We start from the raw sequence: 15,707 nt of genomic DNA, 5'->3' as shown, positions 1-15,707 counted from the left end.
TGGTGCTTGGACTCTATGTATAATCCTGGCCTAGCTCCCAGACCACGCTCTCTCTTTATCCCACCATGCCTTCTGCATCTAGAAATTTATCTATCTCCTTTTTAAAAATGTTGAACAACTTGTCCTCCACAGTCTTTCGTGGTAGAGAATTCCAAAGCTTCGCCACCCCCTGAGTGAAGAAATTTCTCCCCATCTCTCTCCTAAGTTCCTTGCCCTGAACCCAACACTGTGACCCCTTGTTCCACACCTCCCCAATCAGGAAATCAAGGTCAAAGTCGAGTTTATTATCATTACAGTATGCACAGGTGCAATGAAAAACTTACTTGCAGCAGCATCACAGGCACATGGCATCAGATAAGCAGCATTCACAAGAAAACATAATTAAACATAAATTATACACAATTTTTACAAAGAACACAATTAGAACAAAAAAAACAAAGTCCATTTTAGGGCAGAGTGATCAAAGTGGTCACAGTGTTGTGATTAGGGTTGTGCCGGTTGGTTTAAGAACCAAATGGTTGAAGGGAAGGGGAATAATCTTTGATGAAAGGTTCATACTCTCGAGAAGTGGGCAAGCTGAACGCAGCCATCACGTCTGGTATTCTGTGGGATAAATTTCTAATATTGGTCAACCAGCTCCAAGTCTTTCCATGAGGAGTCACCTCGGGAATTATTTTAACTGGCAGGATAGCACAAGTTCCTGGTACATGTGCCAAGAAGGTGAAATTGAGCATCCACAGCTCTAAGATCAAATGTTTGTCTCCATGGATTAGTAAATGTTCTGCTGTAACACACTGGTTAATTCTAACTGCATTTAACTCAACAGGTGAAGCACATGAATTTCTATGACGTTGTTTTGGACTTCATCCTGATGGATTCCTTTGAGGATCTGGAGAATCCCCCTTCGTCGATACAGAACGTAGTCAACAATCGCTGGCTAAATAATTCCTTCAAGGAAACTGTAAGCAGGAAATGGGAGACAAATAGAAAAGAACTTTGTGAACATCGCAAGATATTGAGAACTGTCTGATACACCCATTCAGTGATTTAAGTTCTGGCAGTAGACTGGCCTGAGGCTTATTCTGGAACATTTTGTAAATGGGTTTACATGTAGCTGCTTGCTTTAGTGAATAAATCAGATGACACCAAAATTGGTGGCATAGTGGACAGTGAAGAAAGTTGTCTAAGGTTACGACAGGATATTGATCAACTGGGAAAGTGGGCAAGGGAATGGTGGATGAAATTTAAATTAGACAGTTGCAAAGTGATGCATTTTTGGGAAATTAAACCAGGGAAGGACAGACACAGTAAATAGCAGGGCCTTGGGGAACGTTGTTGAACAGAGAGATCTTGGGGTACAAGTACATAGTTCTCTGAAAGTGGCAGCACAGGTACACAGGTGGTGAAATAGGTGTGTGGCGTGTTCCCCTTCATCAGCCAAGAACAAGAGTTGGGATGTCATGTTACGGTTGCACAAAACGTTGGTTACACTCTTGGGATATTGTGTGCAGTTCTTGTCATCAGGCTACAGGTAAGATGTCCTGAAGCTGGAGAGGGTGCAAAAAAGATTCCCAAGGATGCTTCCTAGATTGGAGCGCTTGAGTTGTAAAGGAAGGATGGGATAGGTTGGGACTGTGTTCCCTGAGGCAAAGGAGGCAGAGAAGTGATGTGATAGAGGTATATAAAATTCTGAGAGGTATAGTTAGGGTAGGTAGGCAGAGTCTGTTCCCAGTAGTAGGGGTTCCTAAAACTAGGGGGCATAGGTTTAAGGTGAGAGGGAGGAGGTTTAAAGGGGATCTGAGGGGTAAATTTTTCGTACTAAGAGTAGTTGGTATTTGGAATGAGCTGCAAGAGGAGGAGGTGGAGGCAGGAACAGGAACAACATTTTAGAAGCATCTGAACAGGTACTTGAAGGAGCAGGGCATAGAGGGATATGGAATTAATGCAGGCAAGTGGGATTAGAATAGATGGGCATGAAGGTCAGTATACATGCGGTGGGCCAAATAAAAGAGTAAGGAAAGGGAGCACTGATGTGAAGCCTCATCACAAAGCACGTTACTGCCAATGAGGTTCTCTTTGAAGCACTTTGGAATTGCAGCCACCTTTGAGTGCAACACAGTAAATTGGTTTATTATTGTCACATGTACCGAAGTACAGTGGAAGAACTTGTTTACCCTTCTTACGGATCAATTCATTACACAGTGCATTGAGGTAGTATAAGGGAAAACAATAACAGAATGCAGAATAGTGTTATAGTTACCGAGAAAGTGCAGTGCAGGCAGACAATAAGGTGCAAAGTCATAATGAGGTAGATTGTGAGGTCAAGAGTCTGTCTTAATGTGCTAGGGGACCGTTCAATAGTCTTATAACAGTGGGATAGAAGATGTCCTTGAGGCTGGTGATACGTAATTTTAGGCTTTTGTATCTTCTGCCCAATGGGAGAGGGGAGAAGAGAGAATGTCCAGGGTGGGTGGGGTCTTTGACATAGGAAGGATATTATGATCTGCTTCAGTGATGTTTACAGAGTGACAGGAAGTCACTTGACCCATCGAGTCTACACCAGTTCTTTAGAAGCAATCCAGCTGGTCCCACTCTTCTGCCTTGTCCCCAAGGTCCTACAAGTCCTTCCAGATATTTTTCCAACTCCCTTTTGAGTGCTTCAATAATGTCTTCATCGCTACCCTGGCAGTGCACTCCAGACCCGAACTACTTGGTCCCCTTGTCGCTTTTGGTTCTTTTGCCATCACCTTCATTTTATGTCCCCTGATTATCGACCCCTTTGCTAATGGGAACAGTTTCTCTCAAGGTCTACGTCCTTCCTGATTTCAAATGCCTCCATCGCAACCTCCTCTGTTCCAGTAACAGTCTCGTCATTCCCGATAACTAAAGACTCTCATCGCTGGATTTGTTTCAGTAAATCCTTTCTGTGTGCCTTCTAAAGCCTTCACATCATTCCTAAAGGATGGTGTCCAGAACTGGATACAATTCTCCAGTTGTGCCAAACCAGTGTTTTGTAAAGGATAATCTTGACTTCCTTGCTCTTGTGCTCTGTACCTCTGTTTAAAAAGCCGGGGATCCTGTATAATTTTTTAAAACCGCTTTGTCATTCTGCCTCTCCATTTTCAATGAATTGTGCACACATGGATCCACAGAACTCTGTGGTGCTCTCTGGTTTATATTGGCACTTCCCAGCGAAGGAATGCTGCTTGGGGAATAACTATTGGCCAACAATAATGACTTGAAAAGTGGTGGTTAAATATCCCAGAGCAACTTTTATCAAACAAAATTTAACACTGAGATTAATGGTATCAGGGCAGATCACCAAAAACTTGGTCAAAGGTAGGTTTTAAGGAGTGCTTTAAAGGAGGGGAAAGGAAATGATTTTGGGGGGGAGTTTAACAGTGTTGGATCCAGTGAAAGCATGGCATTGTATTTTGTGATTTTGGGACTTTGTATCTTAATCTGCTTGTGAAGGGATGTGAGAGGCTAATGCAGACTTCTAGGGTATTTTCAGCACCTTTCCAGCATTCCTTATGACTCCATGAGGTCAGTTCTCAGCTTCCAACCACCAACCAGCCATAGTGAGACCGTAAGACCGTAAGAGAGAAGGAGCAGAATTAGGCCATTCTGCTCCGCCATTCAATCATGGTTAATTTTTTCGACCTGATTCTCCCGTCTTCTCCCCATAACCCTTAACCCCCTTACCAATCAAGAACCTATCAATCTCTGCCTTAAATACACCCAATGACTTGGCCTCTACAGCCCTCTGTGGCAATGAATTCCACAGATTCACCACCCTCTGGCTGAAGAAATTCCTCCTCGTCTCAGTTCTAAAGGGATGTTCCTTTATTCTGAGGCTGTGCCCTCAGATCCTAGACTCTCCTACTAATGGAAGCATCCTCTCCGTGTCCATTCTATCCAGGCCTTTCAGTATCTGGTAGGTTTCAATGAGATTCCCCCTCTGAACTCCCCCTCTGTACGGGCCCAGAGACAACAAACACTCCTCATATGTTAAGCCTGTCATTCCTGGGATCATTCTTGTGAACCTCCTCTGGACCGTCTTCACAGCCAGCACATCCTTCCTTAAATACAGAGCCCAAAATTGCACACAATACCCCAAATGTGGTCTGACCAATGCCTTATAAAGCCTCAGCAGTACATTCTTGCTTTTGTATTCTCCTCCTCTCAAAACGAATGCTAACATTGCATTTGCCTTCTTTACTACTGACTCAACCTGCAAGTTAACCTTGAGGGAATCCTGAACTTGGACTCCCAAGTCCCTTTGCACCTCTGATTTCTGAATTTTCTCCCCATTTAGAAAATAGTCTACACCTTTATTCTTCCTACCAAAGTGAGTTTTACATTCGAGGGATAGTTTGCCCTCTTGGTCACACTGGTTCATTCCCAGTTCCTTAAAATGCTTTGAGGCAGCAGGTAATTTTATCTTGAGAGAAGCGCTCTTACACAGTAAATGGAACTTGCTTCCACAATGAGTGACTGAGGTGAAAAGCAGAGAGCATTTAAGGAAAAGCTGTATAAATACATGCTGGTGCAAGGAATGGAAGTTTATGTTGTTAGGGTTGGAATGTAGTTGGGAGGAGCATCACTCAGACCATAAATGCTGTCATGGACTAGTTGGGCCTAATGCCTTGTCATAATGCTGTGGAATGTAATTGTTTGCAATCTTGCTTTTGCTAATCGTCATTTGAGGGGTATATCAGGGCTCCCATTATTTGCTGTGGGTTATTGCCTTATATGGGCACAAGTACATTCCCACACCCTAACCATGCAAAGTATGCTAGTTAGAAAAAAATTACTTTCATTAGAACCAGCTCACATACCTCAGCTGCATGGTTTTGGTTAAAGTAATCTGAAGTATTTTGAGATATATTGCTGAGGACTTGCCAACGGAATTGCTTTCTTTGGCCTCTGTTTCAGCTTTGTGTCTGAAAGAAGTGTTCACTTATTGTGGTATGCAGCTTCTTTAGAAGAGCTCAGGTTTGTAATCAGCGCACTGAATCACAAAGGAAAAAGGTACCTGAAGGCAGCATCCAATGGTCCAATACTGACAACTGATTTATGGTTGCTTCCAGTTCAGGGACTGAGAAATACCTCAGCTGGACACTGAAGTTAGCACTGGTCATCAAGAGAACAGGTTTGGCAAAATAATGCCAAATGAATCTGACTGGAAACAGAGTGAAAATAATCCTTGAATAGAATTACCGTAAGTGAGAAGAAACATACTCTGTTGAGGAAATGTGTTTTAAAAATGTTAGTTTGGAAACAGCACATATTTGGAAATTGTAGAATTCTTTAAAAAAAAGACCTTGTTCTGGGGAGTGCTGGGATCGCCGGCTAGGCTGAGGAAATATTGGCCCTATTACCGCCATTGTTCTTAAAATTGGTTGGCTCACTGGGGCAAAGTCAGGGGAACTGAGAATCAGATGTAGGGTGGGGCTGGAGGTACAAATAGGCTGGCCTTCCTGAAGCAGCATTGGTTTTCATGACTCAACGAGGAAAGAGACCATTTGTGCCTTGAACTAAAACTCTCAAACCTTTTTTTAAACATATTCCTTCAGGGCCTGTGGGCATTTTTGGTTAGTCATGTATTTACAGCCCATATGTACTTGCCTTTGTGAACACTATGAGGCCCACCCTCCTCGAGTCGGTATAGTTGGTCAGTGAAGGTAGAACCCATGATCTTAGAACACACTGCCTTGGCGAATCAGCCAGCATAATCAAAGACCCCACCCACCCAGGTCATTCTCTCTTCTCTCCTCTTCCATCAGGTAGAAGATACAGGAGCCTGAGGGCATGTACCACCAGGCTTAAGGATAGCTTCTGTCCCACTGTGATAAGACTATTGAACAGTTCCCTGACAAAGAGATGGACTCTGACCTCATGATCTACCTTGCACCTTATTGTCTACCTGCACTGCACTTCCTCTGTAGCTGTGACACTTTGTACTGTTATCGTTTTTACCTGTACTACATCAATGCACTCTGTACTAACTCAATGTAACTGCACTGGGTAATGAATTAATCTGTCCGATCGGTATGCAAGACAAGTTTTTCACTGTACCTCGGTACAAGTGACAATAATAAACCAATACCACTATAGCTTTGGATACTACTGAGTACCTTGCTCAGTCATTTTGGAGGGAATTTGAGAATCAACTATGTTGATGTATATCCGTAGTTGGATGATGGCATAGATTTCATGAACCAGAAGCTTTCTTTGTGACAGTCTGATAGTTAAAAAGGTTATCATTACTGATAGTTTTCATTCCAGATTTAATTAATTTACCCCAGGATGATGCCTGGATTGGAGGACTTTAGTTATGGGGAGAGATCAGATAGACTGAGCTTGTTTTCCCTGGATCAAAGGAGGCTGGGGAGTGACCTGATAAAAGTATATAAGATTATGGGAGGGATAGATAGGGTAGAAAGTCCAGATCTTTTCCCCATGGCAGCGGTATCAAAAACAAGAGGGCATAGGTTTAAGATGAGAGGAGTTTTAGATGAGATCTGAGGGGTAAGTTCTTTCCACAGAGAGTAGTTGATATCTGGAATGCACTGCCAAAGGACGTGTTGGAATCAGATACAGTTATTATGTTTAAGAAGCATTTAGACAGACACTTAAATAGACGAGGCAAAGAAGGATATGGACCTAATGCAGGCAAATGCGATTCATGTAAATGGACGAAAAGGTCAGCATGGATGTGGTGGGCTGAAAGGGCCTGTTTCTGCACTGCATGACTGCACAATTCTAATCGAACGTTAATTCCCCACCTGCCAAATAGGATGTGACCTAGTTTCTATGGATGATTTGTCCGGTCCTCTAGATTACAAATGCAGGTTTACTACCACTGCTATCAGATTCCTCAAGCTCTGGGCAGGAAGTTGATCAATGTAAGAACTTTATGGGGACATTGGATTCAGTATGTTTCAGATAATACAGACACACGTCATTCACCAATAGAGATCCAGCAACCTAAGCCTCACTAGCAGCATATGGTTAGTGCCACACTCTGAGCTTAATGGCTAATGGTTCTGTCCTTTTCCCTCAACTGCTCAGATGCTGCTTCTTCAGATACCTTTCCATTTCCAAGTCTCTACAATAGTCTCTGACTCACTAGCATCCGATGTCACTCCATGTTACTGTGTGGCAAGTTGCTAGTGCATCTCAACATGCCCAAGCCCACAGATAAGGGCAACAGGTGAATGGATCCTCACCAGCTGTAAGTTCACCTCTAAGTCGTGCATCATTGTTACTTAGACATATCACCAGGCCAATCCTAGAACTCACTACCTTGAACTGGAAAATCTTGGAGATACGTGTAACTTAGAAGGGGACTTGCAGGCCGTCTCAAACACCTGCTGCTATTGTCGGTCTTGTTCAGCTAGCCCTGTCAATTTGCTGCGATGCATTTTGTAGAAGGTACACACTACAGTCACTCTGTGCTGGTGGTGGAGACTTCAGCCTGCTGTGTCTGGATTTTCTGTTCCTTTTGCAATGTGACTGACCACACATTGAAAGTAATCTATTGGCTGTGGTGTTTGTTCTGAGGACAGGAAAGGCTCTATATTAATACGTGTCCTTTTCTTTATAACCTGGTTTCCAGGGGATTGATGCTCTCTGTTCAACAATCCTGGTGCATTGTTGTACAATTTTGCTCTCCTTATCGAAACAAGGGTATATTTGCTAATAATGGTGTGCAGTGAAGATTCGCCACAGTGGTTCCTGGGGTGGTAGGTCTGTCATATTAAGGAGAGATTGAGAAGGCCTGTGTTTCTGTTCCTTGACCTCGCTGAAGTGCACAAAACTCCAAGAGGCCTTGACAGGTTAGATGTGGGGTGAGTTTTTCGCCTTGCTGACAAGTCCAGGAACGAGTCACTGCCTCAGAATCAGGAGTGGGACTGAATGAAGAGAAATTTCTTCTCTCAGGCAGTGGTGAATCTTTGTAATTCTACACCACTGAGGGCTGTGAAGGTCTAGTCATTGGTTGCTTTCAGAGATCCAAGGATTTAAAGGAATCAAAGAGTACAGGGGTAGGATAGGAAACAGTGTTGAAGTAGAAGATCAGCCATGATCTTGTTGAATAGCAGAGCAGGGCTGAATGGCATAGAATGGCCTCCTATCTCTGATGTCCTTATGTTCCTTTCAGGCTGTGGCTTCGAGCTGTTGGTCCGTTCTGAAGACCAAGAGACAGCAGATGAAGGTGAGAACGCACACGCCAGGTCTGCCCCTCACTGCCTTTCATCTCTGAGATTATTCCTCAGCACATACCACTCAATGAACCCTTGCCAAACCCCCAACAGCATTCAGCAGTCCAGCTCTGTTTTAATCTCAATTAAAAATGGCCAGCGCTCTAGCAGAGGAAATCTCAACCTATACAAAAGTGAAGGAGCAAGTATTCCTCCTCCAACCACTGATGCACGCTTGAATGGCATTTGTGTGTGCTGAAGGTATCAGTCTTAAAGGTGGCAGCAGCAGCAATAACCAAGTGTAACGACCAGCAGGTTGCCCCTGAACTGAGCCCACAAGTAAGGACTTAGAGACGAAGTAGGACTGTTGTTGTAACAGTACACATATTAGATGAGGTTTATATGCAGATATAAGGAACATATCCTCAAGCATGCTCCCAAACACTTAAATGCAGCAATGAATTGCGTCTACCCACTTCAGGAAAAAAGGAGCCTCTCCAAATTGTCGGAGGGTGTGTGTAAAGATTGAAGCTTAGGGGCCCCAAGCACCGAAAGGGAATCCTGAGCTCCTTGGTCATCTCTTTGTCAGTTCCCTTTTATTGTGTTGTTGGCTAACAAGTATGTTATTTCTGTGGCTATATATAAGCAAGCCACATGCTCTGAAACCTAACAACCATTCACTTTGGTTCTACCTCTCCTTAGTTTGTGCCACATGGCTCTTTGGCTATTTTTGGCCTCCTCCACACAATCCATGCCTGCCCTTAAATATCCAGTATCTTATCTCAGGCAACCCCCATCCTGCAGGGGGGTTGCGTTCTGAGAAAATGACCTGTAACGTGAAGCAATTTCATCTGCACGTGCATCAAGAAATGCAAGTTGAAAAAAACTGCATTGAATTATCTACTTTTTTTTAAACATATATTCTGTGAGAGCAAATCTCAAGTGGAGTTTATTGTCATGTGCACAAGTACGGTGAGGTACAGGTACAATGAAAAACTTGCAGCAGCATCATGGGCATGTAGATTCAGACAACACACAGAACATAAGTTGTACATAAATTATAGAAGACAGTGAAGGAGAAAGAAGGCTCTGCAAAAGAAGACGTTAATGCAAAATCAGAGACAAGTCCATGGTAGCGCAAGAGGTGGTCTGTAGTGTGCCGTTGCCGAGGTAGGGTTAGGGTTGTGCAGGTCAGTTCCAGAACCGGATGGTTGTAGGAAAGTTGCTGTTCCTGAACCTGGTGGTGTGGGACTTCTGTGTTTTATTCAATATCACAAACTTTTGGGTAGTGATTTATGAATACTGTGAGGGTAAATTTCCATAACCTGAAGGGCCATAATGTGAGGTCCATCTGTATTTAAGTCAAGTCAAAACCTCAAAATCAGCATCGTTACGACTCAAGCAACTAAGGACTGTTTTGAAGTGAATAATTGCCTAATACATCGGTGAAACAACAGCAACCTGGGTGCCAAATTAAATTTGCATATCTTCTATTACCATCTCACTTAACCTACTGTCTTCATTATCTCAATAAGCAAAGATCACTTTGTCCTGGATTGGGACACATGAACGTGGGTTGCCTCAATAAAAAATGGGTTGGTCAGTGATTTTTATCGTACTACAGTGATGTTTGCTAAAAGTTTACGGGGTACTAAGGGGAAGTGATGATGTAGATGGAAAGATTGGGGTGTCTCAGATGACAGAGGCATAGTCTAAGTATTAGAATCCAGCCTTTTAGGACTGAGAAAATTTCCACAGGGAGAGAATGGAGGGAATTTGCAATTTGAAAACGGGTGATTTGGAGTTAGGGTGCCCACAATGTTCCCCCACCCTTCAATGTCTATTGATGGGTGAATCAGCGGGGTTGTTTCATAGGAGGCTAATCCCATGTAAGCTGTACGGGCACTTTGAGCATTCGCCAGCTGCTTATCTTCACTTTTGAAAAGAACCCAATAAAAATTTACAATCCTGAATGTAACAAAAAGTTTGCTTAAACGTTGACAGCCCCCTGATCAATATTAGAGACAATAAGGGCAGCACTGCCAGTGCACTCACACCCCGAGAATAACTCGATCTCCAGGCCTCAGGATGACGGACTTCAGTAACATGGACAAGCTAAAGAAACTGGGAAGGTTCTCACTGTATCAGAGAACATTAAGGGGAGATTTAACAACGAAACAATGAGGGGTTTTGACGGAGTAAATGAGGAGAAAAAGTTGCCCGTGATGGGAGGCTGGGTAACCAGATTGAAGATAATTATCTAAAGAACCAGAGGGGAGATGGGAAACATTTATTGTGCGGAGAGTTGAGGTAATCTGAAAGGATGATGGAAGAAGATTAAATAGTAACTTCCTATTGGGGATTAGATATCTGCTTGGTAAAAGTAAAAGAGGGTAGCAGAACACAGCAGAATGGGACCAGTTGATTGGGACTTTCAAAGGCCCATAGAGGCATATTTGGCCTAATGGCCTATACTTAGTGACGCTGTGAAATGAATGCAAATGAGTGTGGGATCCTTATCCTGGTTTCCATTGATCATTGGCTCAAAGTACTCCCCAAATCTAGTGTGTGCCGGACTCAACTGGTGATCCCGTGTTGGTGCCCTTGTAAATGGAAGTGTGGTCTGTGGACTTGGTGCTTCTACATCTAGGACCTAAGTTCACATCCAAGACTAGGAGAGGATCAGTGTTCTCACCGACTGACTGTGAGGAAGCTGAGTTTCTCAGCTTTGATGTGGAACCTTTTAATGGGTGATTTTTTTGTTCTTGTGTTTGCAAAATGAGCTTCAATGTTTTTTCTAATAAAACCTTTGGTTGCTTCCCTGCTTGTCCTTCGACAGGTGCCTAACGGCTTTATTGCACATTTCTACTCTGTTTGCGAGCACATCAGCCCAGTCTTGGCGTGGGGTTTCTTAGGACCCAGAAACTCTCTCTATGATTTGTGCTGTTTCTTTAAGGTATGTAAGGCTTTTTTTAGTTCCTGAATATGTAACGTTGTCAGGGTACGACTTAGGGGGATGACAACTTATCAGACTAACTATTGTGTTCCTACTTATCAACCTCCCAGCTGTCTCCACCTTCACCCTCCCCTCCCCTCACCTGCCTCCATCTATCATCCACCTCCCTGTGCCTCCCAACTTCACACTTCCCCCTCTCCTACCTGGCTCAATCTACCTGTCATTTTTCACCCCTCCTCGGCCCACCAATCACCCACTGCCCCCCGTCTCACCGCTCCCCCTCACCTCTTTATCATCATGTGATCTTTCAGTACAAGTGAAACAGGAAGAGAATCTAATCAGTGATGCGAGTTCCAGACTGATGCCACTGTCCAACAAAGCAATCAGAATGAAGTTGTAATACCGAGAGGGTTAGAGATGTTTTGTTTTGTTTTTTTAGGAACAAGTGCTTTTCTTCCTGAAGGACATCTTTGATTTTGAAAAGGTGAGGTACACCAGCAGAGAGAGTCTTGCCGAGGACATCTTACACCTGATCCAGCGCCGTACCGAGCTCCTGATGGCTTACCTTGGAACAGACAACCTGAGGCATCTGAACGGGTATGTCGGACTCCCACTACCTAACAGAGCCTTGGAAGCACATATGCAGTAAACCAGGGGCCTTGAACTGACCCTGTGCACAGGTTACCACATGAATGTTGCTTGCAGCAGTGTCTGTGAACTGGGATCCATAAAGCCCCCAAACCTTGGCACCGCTGCCCTTGAAGCAGCAATCATTGAGTTGAATTTCTTTATTGTTCCTTTTGCCATGTTTGCATTTTTTAGGTTATGAGCAAAATGTTGCTTTAAGACCCACTCCAGCGACTTGGAAATCTATTCTGACCTGTCGGTGCAGTACTAAGGGAGTGTTGCTGTGTTGGAGGCACTGTCTTTTGGATGAGACGTTAACCGGAGCCCCCTGTCTGCTCTTCTACGTGGGTGTAGAAGATCCTATCACAATAGTTTGCAGAACAGCGGGAAGTTATTCCTAGTGTCCCTCATTATCCCCTGTCAATGCCAACAAGAAACAGATTATCTCGCCATTTATCTCATCACTCTTGGTGGGACCCTGCTGTGTATAAATTAATCAGTGTGTTTTCTCCATGACAACTCTGCAGAAGTACTTCAATGGCTATAATCTACTTTGGAACATCCTGGGGCTGTAAAAAAAGAGCTTTACAAATTAAAGATCTTTGTTTTTCGCTGTTAGGTAAATCGTAAATCAGAATGCCAAGAGCTGTTGGTGTCAATAATTTGGTAATGAATTATTTTGGGGACTGAATTAAGATTATGTGGCTCTGTGCCTTGCTCCGGGTGTTTCTCTGGGACACCCCTTGCTTGACCTTCTGTGTGCATTTCCTTACCTGTGCATTAGGGCATGAGTAATTTAACAAATGGTGTCTTGCACGCAGAATTCTGGTGGTAGCTTTTGCACAGTGGAATCTCGAGGTAGCCTTGGGATTTGGAGGCACTCCTTAAAGGATCCAGTTAGGGGTCAGTAAAGCAAATTTGTTCTCATCCCATGACAGGGGACGTCTCTAAGAAGCACCTATCCTGGGCCAAAGATGATGGGACATGTTGCACGGTGCCTATAATTCATTATAGACTCAGGGAGGTTTCCAAAGGAAAAGTATCCAGGATTTTTATAAACTCTTTGTGTTGCTTAGTGAGGCTGAGTCCAGATCAGTTGCTGACTTGGAAATCCCAGTTGAGATTTGGAAAGCCATGTCATTTGGCCTGGAGATATTCCTACAATTGTATTACCTGCAATAAACCTTGTGTAACTTTGGATTGTCTGCCATTTTGTTGTTCCTTTCTGGTTAAGGATTTAATCAGCAGGAATACTATTAGGGTTGCCACCTTTAACCAATCCTGGTCACAGAGGGTCATGACAGCAGCAACTATCTCTATGGAATTTGCACCTTCTCGCTGTGACTGCCTGGGTTTTCACTGGGTGCCACAGCTTCCTCCCACATCCAGGAGGCCGTTCAGCCTACTGAGTCCATGCCAGCTCTCAAAGGATTCCCACCAGTCCCATTTCCCTGTAACCTATCATCTCCCTCTTGATTCGCTTTCCATCCACCTACACTAGGGCTAATTTACAGTAGCTGATTAACCTGCCAGCATGTATTTGAGATGTGGGAGGAAGCCAGAGCATCCAGGGAAAAGTGGCAAACTCCATATGGACAGCACCCAAGGTCAGGATTGAACTCAGGTCATTTGCTCCAAACTCGGAGCGTTTGATGTCTCTGGGCCTGTACTCGATGGAATTCAGGAGGATGAGGGGGAATCTCAATGAAACCTACCAAATACTGAAAGGCCTGGACAGAGTGGACGTGGAGAGGATGTCTGCATTAGTAGGTGCAATGTGTAAACACAGTAAATGCAGTGTGTTATGTATTGGAAGAACAACAAGAGGCAATATAAACTCAAGGGAAGCATGCTAAAAGTGTCACAGGTACAGAGTTCTCTGCAGATGTATGTGCACAGTTCATTGAAAGTGGAAGGGTGGGTTGAAGAAATGATTAAAAAAGTATATGGACCTTAGACTTTAAAGAGAACAAGAGCCAAGAAAGTCACGGTGAACTTTATAAAACTTTAGTTCAACAACAACTCAAGGGTTACGTCCAGTTTCCATTAGCCTCTGTATGTTGCTTTTGTAAATCAGTCTTCTGGATTTTCTCCTCTATGTAACACAGGTTAAATGCAGCTTATTTTTGTTCCTTCATTTTCCCTGGAGTGCACATAACTCATTTGATTAATTCATTCATGCATTGAAGGTGGAAAGAGAGAAATAGAGGGAGAAGGTGGTGCAGGATACAGAATGAAGAGAGAGAATAAAGAATGGGACTGAATTCATTGCCTTTCAGGGAGCTGGCATGGGATCGATGGGCTGATTGGCTTCTATAATAATTCTATAATTCCGTCAGGTGAAAGGGTGAGATTAAATAAGGCTCGTTTGGGCCAAGTGGCCAGTTTTTATGCTGTAAATTCAACTGTGTTGAGATAGCAGTGACGGACACTTACACAGAGCAGATGAACAGTGTTAAGTAGCAGTGGGAAGGTGCACATTTGACTCCATCCACCCAGTTCTCACAGGCCTCTGTGCTAAATGGGGCTCATTTTCAATCCGGCTACCTGGAGTGGTAACTCGGCAGAGGATTACTGCCTACCCAGCTCTCTGGCAGGCAGGTTCCAGAGTACGCAGCTGATCCAAGAGGTTCCCATGGTTGAATATGACCCTCTGTACCCAGGCCCACTCATCAGACAGAGAGGTGGCAACCCTAGACAACTCAATTGTTCTATCAAGCAACGGCTTATGTGTTTGGTATTGTCTGCTTTTTATGGTCCATAATGTGACTGTGTACACATTGATATCTCTGTATCTATATCTCTAAACTATATATATATATTAGATCTCAGCACCTCAAAGAGCACACAACCTATTCACTTTACAACAGGTACTTGAATTTTCCGTTTGCCAGCCCAAACCACCGTGGTATTGCTGTGGCTGTACTATGATATATTCTGACAGAAATGCTTGTATTTTAGGGAAGTTGACGAATTAATAAAAGCTGCCTTATATATGGTGGGTCTGTAAGAGTCTAGCAATATGTCTGTGAATTTTATTTTGAAATAGTACTGTCCCAAAACACTAACACCAGCTCCTCATGCTTGTCACTGGTCTTGTTAGCAAGCACAGAGTTGGAGAGCATCTTCAGTAAGTAAAGCACTTTAAAAACAAATTGCTTCCTGTTGTTTTATTGACGTGACGTGTGCATTTTTCTACATGATTTCAAATACAGCAACTTGGACATTTGCCCACACCTTGAGCACTTTACACAGAGGGAAGCTATCACTGTTCTCCTCACAACTGGGGAGGACATTTATTGGAGGAGTTTAGAATTATGAAGAGTTTTGACAGAACACAGAGAGAGATACCATTCCAGCTGGAGTAAGGATCAATATTAAGATGGACGCCAATTTAAGATAATTAACAAAAGAACTGGGTTCAGAATTGGCTCGCTCATGGAAGACAGAGGGTGGTGGTAGATGGAAGGTATTCTGCCTGGAGGTCAGTGACTAGTGGTGTTCCACTGGGATCTGTTCTGCAACCCCTGCTCTTTGTGATTTTTATAAATTATTTGGATGAGGATGTGGAAGGGTGGGTTAGTAAGTTTGCTGATGATACAAAGGTTGGTGGTGTAGTGGATAGTGTAGAAGGTTGCTGTAGATTACAACAGGATATTGATAGAATGCAGAGCTGGTCTGAGAAGTGGCAGATGGAGTTCAAACCGGGTAAGTGTGAAGTGATGCACTTTGGGAGATCAAATTTGAAGGCAGAATACAAGGTTAATGGCAGGACTCTTAGCAGTGTGGAGGAACAGAGGGACCTTGGGGTCCACGTCCACAGATTCCTCAAGGTTGCCGCGCAGGTCAGTAGGGTTGTTAAGAAGGCGTATGGTGTGTTGGCCTTCATTGGTTGGGATATTGAGTTCAAGAGCTGC

General features: G+C 43.6%; 1 protein-coding gene across 4 annotated transcripts in view; it reads left to right on the top strand.

Annotated features, from left to right (window-relative positions):
* Positions 1–14,936, top strand: part of miga1 (mitoguardin 1) — a 69,858-nt gene extending 54,922 nt beyond the window's left edge. For 3 of the 4 annotated variants that reach the window (XM_052012814.1, XM_052012816.1, XM_052012817.1), the window contains 4 exons: positions 827–961; positions 8,168–8,221; positions 11,047–11,163; positions 11,603–14,936. In XM_052012814.1, coding sequence (XP_051868774.1) covers positions 827–961; positions 8,168–8,221; positions 11,047–11,163; positions 11,603–11,812 — 516 coding nt within the window. In that variant the 3' untranslated portion in view covers positions 11,813–14,936. The remainder of the gene's footprint in view (positions 1–826; positions 962–8,167; positions 8,222–11,046; positions 11,164–11,602) is intronic. The other variant, XM_052012815.1, reaches the window with a different exon arrangement.
* Positions 14,937–15,707: the final 771 nt, after the last annotated feature.

Source organism: Pristis pectinata, chromosome 3 (assembly GCF_009764475.1).
Source record: "Pristis pectinata isolate sPriPec2 chromosome 3, sPriPec2.1.pri, whole genome shotgun sequence".
Lineage (NCBI taxonomy): Eukaryota > Metazoa > Chordata > Chondrichthyes > Rhinopristiformes > Pristidae > Pristis > Pristis pectinata.
The sequence above is the reverse complement of the archived record's forward strand: the minus strand, read 5'-3'. Positions and strand labels throughout refer to the sequence as shown.